Here is a 15,340-nt window from a genome sequence, read left to right on the forward strand (position 1 = left end):
TGTTCTTCAGCGTGTTCAGTCCGCCAAGAATTCAAACAAGTTGACGCCGAAGTGGGAAGGCCCTTACCGGGTGAAACGAGTCACTAGGCCTGGCGCTGTCCGCCTTGAGACCGAAGATAGCATTCCGGTGAGCAATTCCTGGAACATTGAGCATCTTCGTAAGTTTTTCCCGTAAGGCGCGGTTGCCGGAACCTTTTCCGGCAACCACCTTTTGTACAAGTCTTGACGCTGTTGCATGTAATCCTTTGTACAAAGCCGGGCGCAGACCCCGTGCATAAGTAAAGCTCATGTGCTCCGCACATCTTGTCAATTTCATGATTTCTATTTTTTGCATATGAGATCTGATATTTTGTGCAGCACCTACTCCCCGGTAAGTAATAACAAGCCGTAAGGCTCCATATCTTTATTTTCTCCTCTTTCTTTTTTCTCAAGGAAAGGAAGGTTCCCTCGCCCACAAGTTTGCCGGGGGGAAAGGAGAAGATAATGGTATGGACCGGGCGTCGTTCAAGAAAGTTTCGCCTTACCGGGAAGCAAACAACAGAAAAGCTAAGTTGCCAAAGTTTGAGCAATCAGATTTTTTAAATTTTTTAAGTTATCTCCCTTGAACGACCGCACTTTGTATGGAAAACCTGTGCGCGGAGGAACCAACTCGTAGCTAGTTGCGCCCTTACCTTTTTTCGAGTCCGCTCAACAACTTAAGTGAGCTGCGACTAGTTGCGACAAGGTTTCTTGTCGGTAGCGGCACCGCCAGCAGGCTGCTGACGTCCCGCACTCAGCACTCGCAGCTAAGGTGCCTGCACCGGCAAGTTCCCTAAAAGCGTAGGGCAAAAACATACAAAGGGAGGAATCAAGTAAAGGGAATAACATTGCAATCATTACCCAGAATAGAGTTATATTACAAGGTAGCTTGTCGCAGCTCTAACAGATTGTTCTCATAACATGACCAGCAGTGACAAGAAAAGAAGAAAATGGGCGGCCTAGTCTACGCGATCGCCCTCAATCCTCTTGATCCCGCTCACCTTGTCCACAATGGGTGCGGTTGTTGAGCGCCTCCAGATCAGCATCCGGCGGCAAGGTCTTGAGGACGTTGGTGAGGTTGAGGCCCGGGTTGCGGAAGGCCACCTTCACCAACACCTTTTGAAGAGCTCCCGCGTAGATCTTGCGCGATTCGTCGGCCAGCTGCTTTGGGGTCTTCTCCCGGAGCCGCTGGAGGGCCGTCGCCACGCCTTTAAAGAACAAGGTGAGCTTGGCGCTGGGTTGGAGGTTCTCATCAGAGGGATACCCGAGATCCTCCACCCCCAGCTGCGCCAGCTCCCTGTCGATATCTGCGGCAGCATTCACGAGACCCTCCGTCCAGCGCTCCACATTCTCCCTAAAAGCATTCTGGGCGGCGGCAGCACTCGCCAGCAGCACCTTGTCGTCCTTGATCTCCTCCTTCAAGGCCACCTCCTGCTCCCTAGCGCCGTCCAGCGTCTTGGTCAAAGTGGTCAGCTTCAACTCAAGATCTGCGTTGGAGTCCTTGGCGGCGCTAAGCTCTTCACCACTCGCCTTGAGATCGGCCTCCAGCTGCGCCACCTTCATCTCCAGCTCCTTCTTGGCGGCCTCGGCAACTGCGGCAGCATCCTCTGCTTGCTTAAGGGCTCCGCCAAATTTCTGCTCACGCACGGCAAGAGGTAGTAATTCTCCCTCAGCTCCCTCGCGACGAGCTTGGGGGGGAAGATTGCCCGCTCCTTCCGCAGCGCCGCAAGCCGCTGCGCCTCAGTCGAGTTCACAACCTTCCCTTTGTCGGCTCTCGGAGCCATGGCGGAAGTGGTGGAGGAGGTCGACGGCGTTGGTGGTGCTGGTGGCGATGGGGGGCGGGGCGCTGCTCTCTTTCAGCTTTGGGAAGACAAGGGAGCGGCGGAGGTTTCCGAGATTGGAGTAGCAACTGGCGAATGGGCGAACTACCCCTGTTTCCCGTGCTTATAAAGAGGAAGGGGGCGGACGTTCCGCCTTTCTGAATAAAGAAACCACCCACGATCTCTCCCACGACGCCGCATTCAACGCGTGCCGTTCGGGGAGGGCGCGGTGGATATGGGGAGAGATACGGCGTAACCCAGGCCGCGCGTGCCCGTGCCCTGTTTTGGGCCTGGCCCAACAGCGCTCGGCACCGTGTATGGCCCAGGCCCGGGGGCTCCTGTCGGTGTACTAGAGTAGGGGTACCCTAGTATCCCGAACTTGTGCACGGGCAGTCGCAGCATCCCGCGGCAAGGCTTGCCGGGTGACCGCCAAGGTCCTCCGTGGTTCCTTTGGAGCCATTCAAGAACAAAGTATCCAAGCCAAGGAGACAAGACCCCGGCAAGAGGAGCTTGCCGGGAAGGCCAACCAAGGCATCTCAAGGAACATGCCGCGACGCGCCACGCGTCCCGGCAAGGCCCGGTGACCGACAAGTTCCCGGGCGCGACAAGACAACGACTGCGGCAAGGCGCTTGCCACGGCAAGCCACTTCTCTGTGTCCGCGCTCCAGCACATCCACCAACGTGTCGCTCTGGGACCCTTCCAGGCGTACGTGGCGGGAAGCTGTGCAGCCGGCAGTGCGCGGTGGCAGGCGGCACTGACAAGATTGCCATCATGGTGAGCGGTGGCGTCCCTGACGGTCCCTTTTACACTATTTAGGCGACGCAGACGGGCATTTAATGCCGTTGTCCCCTGCCGTCAGGGTTAGGTATGATACACTGTAGCAGGTAGCTGTACCAACCGCAGCACCTTTCCATTTTTACCCTTGTCTACGTTGCCACCTGTCGGTGACCCCTTGAGCATATAAAAGGAGGCCCATGCGCAACGTAGAGGGGGAGGGGGGAAGACTCACGCTCGGTCTCGTTAGCTGCTGGGGTGTACTATAGCACTCCGCGCTCCCGAGCAAGAACTCAATACAAACCACAAAGCAGGAGTAGGGTTTTACGCATCCATGCGGCCCGAACCTGGGTAAACTGCTCGTGTGCTTCGCCTCGATCCGCTCTTCGTGCGACCCTCGCCCCCGCCGAACCGCAAGGGACTCGGTCCGCCGGTCCCATAGGTGCTCGTGGATTAGTACCCCGGCACTTGGCCATAGTGATCATGCGGAGACCGCGCAGAGCAGCAGTAGGGGTATTATCTCCCCGGAGAGCCCCGAAGCTAGGTAAGATTTGTCGGTGTGCATGTCTTCGCCTCATCCCGTTTCCAGGCACCGACGACGTTCTACTCGCCCCCACCATGATAAGCCATCCGTTGGCATATGTCGCACCAAACCCCGACATTTGGCGCCCACCATGGGGCCTGGTGTACCGCCGTCCGGAAATCTGTTCTGGATGGGTACCCTTTTCCTCCCTGGCGAGCGCAGCCAGCCAGGCACGCCAGGCGAAGTTTGCATCGACGCGCTGCGCGGCATTGAGATCGCCTGCGCAGCTAGCTCCTTGGCTGAACTTGTCAGCGAGGTCCGCCTCTTCGACGAACCTGCGTCCGACGCAGGCGCGGGCGGCATCGAGAACCTCCTCGCGGGCCTCCTCGATCAACTCCACGTTTCCAGCGAGCCCGCCATAGACTTGGAGTCCGTAGGCTCCATCGACCCGATGCTGGTCGACTCCGACACCGCGTCGATCGACGCGTTCCCCACCAGCGTGGTGGTCTATGACGAACCTCTCCCCCACGCAGAGAGCGATGGAAGCACCGTCACTGAGGTGCTAGTCATCAGTCATGACAAGTTCCCTGGCGGAGGAGCGCCCGACTCACTCGGCGCGGCGCTGCAAGACCAAGCTGCGCCCATTCCGGAAGGTGCTGACGCAGAGAAGCTAGAAGCGCACTGCCTTCGGCTCGTTGAAGGCGCGAAGAAGCTGGCCAGCATGAGACGCTTGTCAGAAGCTTACCAGCGGGGGATGGATCGCACCGTTGGCGGCTCGCCGGCCCCGGCAGGGCCCAGCCGCCTTGGCGCGGTCCAGCAGCGCGGCGTAGCCATCGCCAGCCTATTTGGGGCTATCCGCCCCGTGTACGCTACACCGGCGGAGAACATCCGAGCCGCCCAGGCAGCGGCGGATGAGCTGGACAATTTCGAGGGCGAAGAACGCCGCCTCATGATGGAGCAAGTCTAGCGGCTCCTCTTTGCGGCCGCCGCGCAGAATGAGGCCGGCTGCCGCACGGAGGCGCCGCAGCGGCCAAACGACGACCCGCATCGAGATCAAGGTGCGACGTCTCGGACGCCGACTGGCAGCGCCCGAGGAAGAAAGTACAAGGAGCCGACTGTCAGCCACAGTCGGACTCGCATTACCATAGAGCGCGACCAAGATGGCCGCCCGAGAGTAGTGGAACGACAGGACAACTGTCCGCCTGCAAGGAGAGGTGAGTGTCCCCGCCGCCTGTTGACCATCCGACTCTCGATGACTGCCTTGGCCGCCGAGAGGGAGTTGGAGAGAATGACGCCCGCCACCGGATCGACCGACTTCACCGGTCCCTGGCGCTGGAAGAAGAAGACGAGCTGGGTCCGCCTTGTTTCGGGCCTCGCATTCGGGACGAGCCCTTTCCCAGAGGGTTCACTCTCCCAAGAGACACGCCCAAGTATACCGGCTCCGTGAAGCCGGAAGACTGGCTAGTCGACTACTCCACGGCTGTCTGCATAGCAAACGGCAACAAGCGTGTCACCGTAAAGTACGTTCCGCTCATGCTCCAGGGCACGGCCCGGACATGGCTGAATAGCCTAAAGCCCCGCAGCATCAACAGCTGGGTCGACTTCACTGAAGCGTTCATACGCAACTTCACCAGCACGTACAAGCGTCCTCCCAAGCCTCGTCAGCTCTCCTTGTGCGTACAAGGTCCTGACGAGTCGACTCGCGACTACCTCATGCGTTGGGCTGAGCTCCGGAATTCCTGCGAGGGCGTGCACGAGGTGCAGGCCATCGAGTACTTCACAGCCGGGTGCCAAGAAGGCACCCTCCTTAAGCACAAGCTCCTCTGCGACGAGCCAGAAACCCTCGACGAGCTGCTGATCATAGCGGACAAGTACGCCATGGCCGACTCCTCGATGAAGGAGGAAATTCAAATCAGCACGACTGGCAAAGTAGCTCCTCAGGCTCCAAGAACTCCGGCGGCAGATGCCGGCCGGCAACAACAGCAGGGCGACAACAAGCGCAAGGCCCCGCAGCCGGCTTCCGGCAGCCGGCAAGTTGCGACCGTTGATGCCCAGCAGCCAGAAGAGCAACCTCCGCCCAAGCGACAGAAAGGCGGCAAGCCAAACTGGTTGCCGGCCTTCTCCTATGAGCAGACCTTGGGTGGACCTTGCAAGTTCCACAGTGGTGCGAAGCCGTCGAATCCACCACCCGGAAGTGCCACTGGCTCACCAGGATCGCCAAGGGAGACGGCCTCCTACCACCCCCGCCTGCTGGGCAGCCGCCTCCGCCTCCACCCCAACAGCTGGCAGTCAGGCCAGTCGGCGCAGTACAAGACGAATGCCCTGAAGAGCATGGAGCCTATGTGGTGTTCACCAGTGTGGCTGATGATCGACGCAGCAGGCGGCTGCAGCGACAAGAGGTGAACGCAGTAGCCTTAGAGACGCCAGAGTTCATGCACTGGTTTGAGAAGCCCATCAGCTGGAGCAGGGCTGACTACCCAGAAGTGATGCCGAGTCCGGGCTCCTACGCCTTGGTCCTGGACGCCACCTTTGCTACAGACAAATGGGCCACGCGTTTCTCGCGAGTTCTGATAGACGGGGGCTGCATCATCAATATCCTATACAAGGACACCATGGAGAAGTTAGGAATCAAGCAAAGACAACTTCAGAACAGCCGGACTGTGTTCCACGGCATTGTTCCTGGGCTTTCCTGCTCACCAATCGGCAAGATCCTGATGGACGTCCTCTTTGGGGACAAGGATCACTTCCCAAGAGAGTCTGTTTGGTTTGAGGTGGTGGACCTTGAGAGCCCATACCATGCGCTACTTGGCCGACCCGCCTTGGCCAAGTTCATGGCGGTCCCCCACTACGCCTACCTCAAGATGAAGATGCCCAGTTCCAGGGGAATTTTGACTGTGGCCGGCGACTACCGGAAGTCGTCCGCTTGCGCGACCGAGAGCAGTCGGCTGGCCGAGTCCCTGGTGATCGCAGCCGAGAAGCGACTCCTTGAACGAGTTGTGGCGATGGCCGGCAAGCAGCCGGAGATATCGCCCGACCTGAAGGAGTCGGAAGCCGAAGGTTCGTTCAAGCCGGCCAAAGAGACAAAGAAGATACCCTTGGATCCGGAGCACCCGGAGAGGTATGTTGTCATAGGTGCGAACCTCGACAGCAAATAGGAAGGCGAGCTCGTCGATTTCCTCCGTGAGAATCGGGACATCTTCGCATGGTCCCACAAAGACATGCCAGGTGTACCGACGGATTTCGCCGAGCACAAGTTACATGTGCGATCTAATGCAAAGCCGGTCAGGCAGCCCCTGCGCCGCTTATCACAAGAGAAGAGAAGAGTTGTCGGAGAAGAGATAGCCCAACTCCTAGCAGCCGGCTTCATTATGGAAGTTTTCTTTCCGGAGTGGCTGGCAAATCCGGTCCTAGTACTAAAGAAGAACAAGCAAGAGATAGCCCGACTCCTAGCAGCCGGCTTCATTATGGAAGTTTTCTTTCCGGAGTGGCTGGCAAATCCGGTCCTGGTACTAAAGAAGAACAAGAAGTGGTGAATGTGTATTGACTACACGAGCCTCAACAAGGCCTCCCCCAAGGACCCGTTTGCTCTGCCAAGAATTGATCAGGTGATAGACTCCACAGCCGAATGCGAGCTGTTGAGTTTCTTGGATGCATACTCAGGATATCACCAGATCAAGCTGAACCCGGCTAACAGATTGAAGACCGCCTTCATCACGCCGTTTGGAGAATTCTGCTACCTCACCATGACGTTCGGCTTGAGGAATGCCGGCGCCACCTTTCAGCGTTGCATGCAGAAGTGTCTCCTCAAGCAGCTCGGCCGGAACGCCCACGTTTACGTCGACGACGTGGTTGTGAAGACGGAAAAGCATGGAACACTGCTGGAAGACCTCAAGGAGACCTTTGAGAACCTGCGCCGGTTCCAGATCAAGCTCAACCCCGAGAAGTGTGTCTTTGGAGTACCAGCCGGCCAGCTGCTAGGTTTCCTGGTCTCTGAACGCGGCATAGAATGCAACCCAGTAAAAATCAAGGCCATCGAGAGAATGGAGGTACCCAGCCGACTACTGGATGTGCAGAGGTTCATCGGCTGCTTAGCGTCCATCAGCCGATTCATCAGTCGGCTGGGCGAGAAAGCTATCCCCTTATACCAACTCATGAAGAAGACCACTTTTTTCGAGTGGAACCATAAGGCGGACGAAGCTTTTCACCAGTTGAAGAAGATGCTGACTACTCCACCCGTCCTGGCGGCTCCGACTCCCAAGGAACCTATGCTCCTGTACATCGCCGCTACCAGCCGAGTAGTCAGCACAGTGATGGTAGTGGAGCGCAAGGAGGAAGGCAAGGCGCTGCCTATCCAGAGACCAGTATATTACCTGAGCGAGGTATTGTCGACCTCCAAGCAGAACTACCCCCACTACCAGAAGATGTGCTATGGTGTACACTTTGCTGCCAAGAAAGTGAAGCCTTACTTTCAAGAGCATCCAATCACAGTGGTCTGCACGGCCCCACTTGCCGAGATCATCGGTAGCCGAGATGCCTCTAGTCGAGTGGCAAAGTGGGCCATAGAGCTGGCTCCTTAAACCATCTACTACCAGCCCGACACCGCTATCAAATCACAAGCGCTGGCCGACTTCCTTGTCGACTGGGCCGAGACCCAATACCTGCCTCCAGCGCCTGACTCCACCCATTGGCGAATGCACTTCGACGGCTCCAAGATGCGCACCAGCTTGGGAGCCGGCATCGTCCTCACCTCTCCTAAAGGCGACAAGCTCAAATATGCACTGCAAATCCGTTTTGCCGCCTCCAACAACGTTGCCGAGTACGAGGCGCTCATTCACGAGGTCCGGCTTGCCAAAGAACTTGGCATCCGCCGGATCTTGTGTTATGGCGACTCGGATTTAGTGGTCCAGCAGTCATCTGGTGACTGGGACGCGAAAGATGCAAACATGGCGAGCTACCGTTTCCTCGTGCAGCAACTCAGCGGGTATTTCGAAGGGTGCTAGTTCCTCCATGTGCCAAGAAACGACAATGACCAAGCAGACGCCTTGGCACGAATCGGCTCTACCCGCCAAGCGATACCATCTGGCGTCGCCCTTCAACGCCTCCTCAAGCCGTCTGTCAAGCCTTCACCAGAATCAGACTCCATTTTTGTGCCGGCTCCTCCCGAAGACAGTGGATCCGACCCCAGAGCTCCGGCAAACGGAACGGGGACTTTGGCGGATGACACCAAAGCCGCCACAGTCGAGCCCGGCCCGGGGACTGCGGTGGCGGGCTCGAAGATTCCAGAACTCGGCCCAAGGACCGCGCCAGTCGGCCTGGGGACTTCATCAACCCAGCAAGCGGCTGTTGACTCCAACCCGCCGCCTCCCAGCCCAGCCACCCTCGTCCAGGTCACAGTTCTGGTAGTCAAAGAAATAGCGGCACCCTCATGGGCCCAGCCCATCCTCAAATTCCTGGTGAACAAAGAGCTACCAACTGATGAGACCTCAGCTTGGCAAGTACAACGCCGGGCGGAAGCCTATACCATAGTCATCAGAGAGCTGGTCAGGCGCAGCGTCACTGGTGTCTACCAGCGCTGCGTAGAGCCAGAGCAAGGCTAGGCGATTCTCAAAGTCATCCATCAAGGCGAGTGCGGCCACCATGCGGCTTCAAGAGCACTCGTCGCCAAAGCCTTTCGGCACGGTTCCTTTTGGCCGACTGCCTTGGAAGAGGCCAAGGAGTTGGTCCAAAAATGCAAAGGGTGCCAGGAGTTCAGCTCCAAGCCGGACCAGTCGGCTTCTGCGCTCATGACCATCCCCATTGCCTGGCCTTTCGCAGTTTGGGGTCTAGACATGGTGGGACCATTCAAGACAGCATGAGGTGGTTTAACTCACCTACTTGTCGCTGTGGACAAGTTCACCAAGTGGGTGGAAGCGAAGTTAATTAAGAAACTGAACCGTCCGACTGCCGTGACCTTCATCACCGATATCACAATTCGGTATGGCATACCACACAGCATCATCACCGACAACGGCACAAATTTTGCCAAAGGCGCCCTGGCCCGTTTCTACGCAACACAGGGCATCCGACTGGACCTAGCGTCCGTCGCCCATCCGCAGTCAAACGGCCAAGTGGAGCGAGCAAACAGCCTCATCCTGTCCGGCATCAAGCCTCGGTTGATCGAGCCTTTGGAGTGCTCGGCTGGCTGCTGGCTCGACGAGCTGCCAGCCGTCCTCTGGAGTCTGCGCACGACTCTAAACAAGTCAACCGGCTTCACGCCCTTCTTCCTCGTCTACGGTGTCGAAGCCGTCATCCCAACGGACATAGAGTTTGACTCCCCACGAGTCACCATGTACACCGAGGAGGAAGCAGAAGAAGCACGACAAGACAACGTCAATCTGCTGGAAGAGGGCCGGCTGTTGGCACTCAGCTGGTCCAGCATCTACCAGCAGAGCCTGCGCCCATACCACAACAGGAAGGTCAGGCCAAGATCTTTCCAAGAAGGCGACCCTGTGCTCCGGCTGATCCAGCGAACAGCCGGCCAGCACATGCTGTCGGCGCCTTGGGAAGGCCCTTTCATCATCAGCAAAGTACTGGGCAATGATTCCTACTACCTGATCGACGCTCAGAAGCCCCGAGCACGCAAGAGGGACGACTCCGGCAAGGAGACAGAGCGGCCATGGAATGCAAATCTCCTCCGAAGATTTTACAGTTGATGCAGTATGTACCACGCTACCTTTTGTATTAAAGTACCAAGACTACGGGCCCCCCGAGACGAGCTCGGGGACTGCCCTCTTTTGTCTGTATGATAAAAATTATGCCTACAAGTATGTTACTCTTCGTCATGCCGTTTGGCACCGGGCCCGACAACTTGACCCGGGGACTTGCCGCCTTGCACTATGAAATGCTTCCTGCAGTCGTATAAGTAGTGTGTAAATGCCTAAACCGTCTCCTGTCAGAAGCCGCAGCTCGCAGAGCGACTGTACGGTGGGCAGCACTAAGGTAGAATGGGCACTCGCATGAAAAATGGCTAAGGACTCAAAGCATAAAACATAGCTCAAGATGGCCTCCAGCCTTTCTCGCAAACCGACTCTCGGATAGTCGAACTGCCGACTCCTATCCAACTTGCTCAAAAAAAATCTCTTGAAATCGGCTAAGTACTTGCTTTCCCAAAGTAGCCTAGCACTTGATCCAGCAACAGTCCGCAGAGCGGCTGTCCGACTGGCAAGGCAGGCAACTAAGAGAAAGCGGCAAAGGAAAAAAGCCAAAAGAACAATGAGCAAGAAAAGATATATATATATATATATATATATTTACATAACATAGGCCCTTGGCCGAATTGTCGAGTAGAGGTTCAAAATACACCCCGCGGGTGGAATTGTGCGAATTAACAAGTTCTTCAAAGACTACTGAAGCAGATAAAATAAAAGATACAGCGGCAGCTCAGGAGGCAGCAGACGGATTCGGAGGGTTGGAGGAGGCGCCAGCGTCAGGCGTCGGGGCAGCCGGCTAGCTAGTCTCAGCTTGATCACCTCCGGCGGTAGTCGACTCGGTCGCACGCGGCTCGTTGCTGGAGGCGTGGTCGGGCTGAGGCTGGCCGTCTGCTGCGCCTTCTGGTGCCTCCGCCACGCCCCCATCCTCCGCCTCGTCCTCCTCCTCGACGCTGGAGCCAATCACCTCCGCCGAGTCTTCGCCGTAGTCTGGGTTCATCCCAAACCACTCCGACAGTACCTCCTCGCCGTCTTCAGACCGCTCGGGGACGAAGATGCTGGTGTCGGTGTACTCGGCGAGCGCCGCAACACGTTTGATGAGGGCATCTTCCGCAGCCGCCAGCTCTGGCTGGGCCTCCGACCGAAGTGTGGCCAACCGGTCTAGATCCAGCCCCGGGTACCATGCCTTGACGAACTCCAAGGCCCGACGCGCTCCAGCCCGGGCCGAAGAGCCCTTCCAGGCCTCAAGACGACCAGCCGCGACCTCCAGCCAGTTGGCCGTCAGGCTGGGGGTGCACGGAGACTGCATATCCGGCCAAAGGGCGGCAATCTCCTGGGCACCGACGCGCTGGAGCCAGCGCAGCATCCGGTGAGCCGGCCGGAGGCGAGCCTCGATGCTCAGGATGTGCTCGTCAAGCGTTCGGGTGGCATCGGCGGCGATCTCTGCGCCCTCCGCCCTCTGACCTTCACGGTCAGCCTCGATGGCTTGGATGGCGGCCTGTGACTGCCCAGGGAAGAAGTCTGCACAGACATGAAGAAACGAAGAAGCAAGTCAAAAACCAGGAGTCGGCATGATCTAAGTCGGCAGCTCGAAGAAAGAAAATAAAGAGGCTCACCATCAATGATGTCTTCAATCTCATGGAAGCCGGAGGACAGCAGCGCCTCCTTGTCAGACCAGGAGCAGCGCTCGCTCGCGAACTCAGCCAAGAGGGCGGTTTCCGTCTCCTCCACCTCCCTCTGCGACTTCACAAGCAGCTCCTTCTGCTCTGCCAACTGAGTGGCCAGCAGATCACGCTCTATGGCGAGCGTGCTGCACTCCTCCCTTTTGGCGCGCAGGGCGGAGTTGGCTTCGCTCAGCTGCTGTTGAAGAGCAGCGTTGGCTCCTGAAGGAAAGGAAGAAAGACAATAGTCGTCAATAAAGTAGGTCGCCGGGGAGATCCGGCCCGGCTGCTCAGCAGCCGGCCCGAATCTCGGGGACTACAGCCCGCGGGTGCGCTAGCGTGCCCCCGCAGAGAAAAAAAAGGGGGACTTACTCCGGCTCTCCGCCAAGTCGGCGGTCCGCTTGCCCAGCTCTTCAACGTTACGGTTGAAGGCAGTGACGCGGAGGTTGTGGTAATCCTGCGACAAGCATTTCAGACAAAGTTAGTACCCAGAAGTTCATCAATTGGAGTTCCGGGCCGCCTGCTCAGCAGCCGGCCCAAAACTCGGGGACTACACCCAGTGGGTGTGCTGGCGCGCCCCCAGAGAGAGGAGCAAGAAAACAAAGACCAAAGGAAAAAAAACATACCCAGACGGCTGCCCGCGACGCTAGGAACACCTTGGTGCAACTCTGGAGAGCGTCTCCCTCAGCACGGAGCTTTCCCTGGACGTCCAGGAGCGCCTGGTTCAGCGGCCCTGTGCCGCCTCCTCGCACCCACCAAACAGGTGCGGCGCTTGTCGCTTCGACGTCTGGGGCCGCCGAGCTAGCGGTGCCGGCTTCCAGGGGGTGGGGTGCCGAAGTCGCCTTCTCCAGACAACGGCGCGTTGGCGAGCTGACTTGGAGGAGTAGCCTCGCCACGGCCTCGTCTTCGGTCGGCGGCACCGGAGGGTCCGCTGGCTTCTCGCCTTGCGCGCCTTTAGACGGCGGCGGAGGCGGTGGCGGAACGTTCGCATCCGGAGTAGACGGGTCGCCGCCTTCCCTCTCCTCGACGAGGTTCTCCCTGCCGGCTTCTCTAGTTGGCCCCGTGAACTCCGGAGGCGGCGGCGTAGAGTTCAGCGGGGTGACGAGCAAGGCTGACTGGCGGCGTACGACTTCCTTAGCCTGCTGCTTTGCCGCGGCGGCGGCTTCGGCCTCCGCTAGTTTTTTCTTAGCGGAGGCCTCCGCCCTGTCGGCCTCCGCCTTCTCCAGGTGGAGGGCCTCTTCTTTGTTGCGCCTCTCCTGCGCATTCCGCTCCATCGCCTCCCGGAGGTCAGCAGCGGGGTCAATCCGTCGAGTGGTGGCGGACGTCTCCGCTGACCCCATGACGGAGGTGGCGGCGACCCGCTCAAGAGAGAGGGGAGCCCTGAAGAAAGAGGGGCAAGCAGAGACTCAGACAAATCGCGAAGAAAGAATAAAACTTTGAAGACAGAATACTTACACGGAGACCAACGGCGGCTTCTGCACTTCCTTACGGAAGTGGTTGGCCTTCGCGGCTGCCTCGTCCCGCCAGGTCCCCGCAGCCGAGCCCTTGGGCTTCTTCGGCCGACTGCTGAACAAAGTCGGCGCGGCCCTGCGCTTCTTCCCACCGCCTGGAGCGCCCGGCACGGCAGAAGAGCCCGCGCCAGGCTGGCTGGCTCCTGGCTGATGGCGAGGGGTAACTTCTCCCTCGGCGTTGTCTTCAGGCCAGTCGGCGAAGGTAGCCGAGGGCCTGAAGTCGCCTGTTGTCCCTCCTCCTCCCTCGGCGTCGTCTTCCAGAGCCGCCGCCCCCAGATCGGGGTCGTTGACGTCGCTCTCCACCCAGTCGGCGACGAACTCACGGGCCGGCCCCGAGGTGCCGGCTGGTGGGTGAAGAAGGGGATTCTAACCAAAGCCGACTGGTCAAAACAAAACCCGGCAAGAACATGACAATCTAAAGAAAGAAAAGAAAGGCTACTCACCACGGGCGGGGGGTTGGCGCGGGAGTACGGCTCCTTGCCGAATCGCCAGTCCTCCGGGAGCTTGCTGTCCGAGAGGTAGTTCACCATGAGGGCCACCTCTTCGTGAGGCATGTCCTTGGTGCACATCCGACTCGGGTCGCGGTGCCCACTCATCTGGCATATCATGTGAGGGCGGCCTTGGAGTGGGAGAACTCGGCACGAAACGAAGGCGGCTAGCAGGTCCGGACCAGTCAAACCCTCCAACTCCGTCAGCACTTGGAGTCGCGTGATGGCGCCGGCTCCCGCAGGCGTCAGCGACCTGGCCCGGTACGACCAGTTGGGCAGTCTCCCAGCCGGCGGGCCGGCTTCGAAAGCCGGCAGGTTGACCCAGTCGCCCCTCGTGGCGACGTTCCTGACGTAGAAGTAGGATCTCTGCCACATCTTCACCGACTTTATCAGTGAGATGGAGGGGAAGGGGTTGTCGGCTCCTGACCTTCGCATGGCGATGAAGGCGCCGCATTGAGCCGGCATGCCTGCGGCCTGGGTGCCGAGCTTGGAGAAGAAGAACTCCCCCCAGAGCTCAAGGGTGGGTAGGACTCCGAGGAAGCCTTCGCACAAGGCCACGAAGGCGGACAGCAGCACCATTGTGTTGGGGGTGAGGTGGTGCGGCTGGAGGCCGTAGAACTCCAAGAAAGACTGGAAAAAGCTGCTCGCTGGCAGCCCCAGCCCGCGCAGGCAGTGCGAGCGGAAGATGACCCGCTCGCCCTCCTGCGGGGCGGGGGAAATCTCCCGCTCCGGCGCGAGACGCACCTGCACGTGATCCTCATCGGGAAGCCGACGGGTCCGGCGGAGGAACTCAATGTGGTCTTCATGAACTTCAGAACCGTCCCAGGTGTCGGAACGCACTGGGGGAGGCGCGGCAGTGGAGGAAGACCTCATCGCGAGCTGTCACCGCGGCGTTCGCCGGAGCTTGGGCGTGCGGCGGAGCAAAGAAGAGCAGAGGAAGGAGGAGAGCGAGGAGCAGCAAGGAGGAAGAGAGCGAGGGGTAGTGGGAAGGAGGGGCGCGCGTGCCCCCCTCTTCCCCCTACTTATAGCCCCGTGGGCTGCGAAGCCGAGGGAGCGGACGTGGGGATTTACTGCGCCCACAACCCCATGACCCCCACGATCCACGTAAAGTTACTGCACGCAGTAACTCCACGGGAATCCCAACCGTCCACCGGGGCCGCAGCGAATCCGCTCGGACGCCGAGGCGCGGTAGTGGCGGGCCCCGCCTATGGGCCTATTCCGTCACGCGCGTGGGCTGGCAGGACGGCCTAGCCACGTGCCCTTGCGTAACAGGCCAAGAACGGGCGGCGGCCTGGAGGCTTAGCTAGCACACCGCTTAAATCCCGCCGCGGCGTTCGAGATGCTGAGCGAGCCGGAATCAAGTGAATCCGAGTTGAGCAAGACCGATTCCTTCTAGTCAGCCCGGCAGAAGTCAATCAAGACCATCTATTGAGCACCCGGAAAGAGAAACTGCTGAGGCTTCTCAGCCGATCGTCCGCGGCGCCTCACCAGCTTCGGGGACTACTGTCGGAGTAATGGGCCACGGGTAGGCCAAGCCGAGTCCCATAACCTTTCAAGACATCGGGGCAGGCTGCACCCCTCAAGACCCCGGGGCGAAGAGCCGCCTCCTGAGGAGTCGACGGCAGGGCGACCGACTGCCCGCTCACGGCCGAGTCCCAGGGACGACTTCCAGAGAAGCCGACTTTGGGGAGTCGGCCGGCGACTCCAACAAACCATGACCTCATCGAAGGGGACGGGGCGGGGGCGTGTCTACAGTGAAGCCCACTCCCCGCCCCTTACCAAGGGCAGGCATGGCCACAGCATGCCGTACCCGGGAAGATCTCCGTGCGGCGTGGCACTGTTGCCCGGCCGGCCCTGA

The 15,340-nt window shown here is 59.2% G+C and overlaps 1 protein-coding gene across 1 annotated transcript in view; it reads right to left on the minus strand.

The window, feature by feature from the left end:
- LOC147972903 (uncharacterized) overlaps positions 1-14,355 on the minus strand; it is an 84,226-nt gene extending 69,871 nt beyond the window's left edge. Inside the window, exon 1 of the mRNA XM_087524499.1 lies at positions 13,366-14,355. Coding sequence (XP_087380625.1) covers positions 13,366-14,355 — 990 coding nt within the window. The remainder of the gene's footprint in view (positions 1-13,365) is intronic.
- Between the last annotated feature and the right edge of the window lie 985 nt (positions 14,356-15,340).

This window comes from Triticum urartu, chromosome 5A, assembly GCF_056163025.1.
Source record: "Triticum urartu cultivar PI428250 chromosome 5A, HENAU_Tu73, whole genome shotgun sequence".
NCBI classification, from domain to species: Eukaryota; Viridiplantae; Streptophyta; class Magnoliopsida; order Poales; family Poaceae; genus Triticum; species Triticum urartu.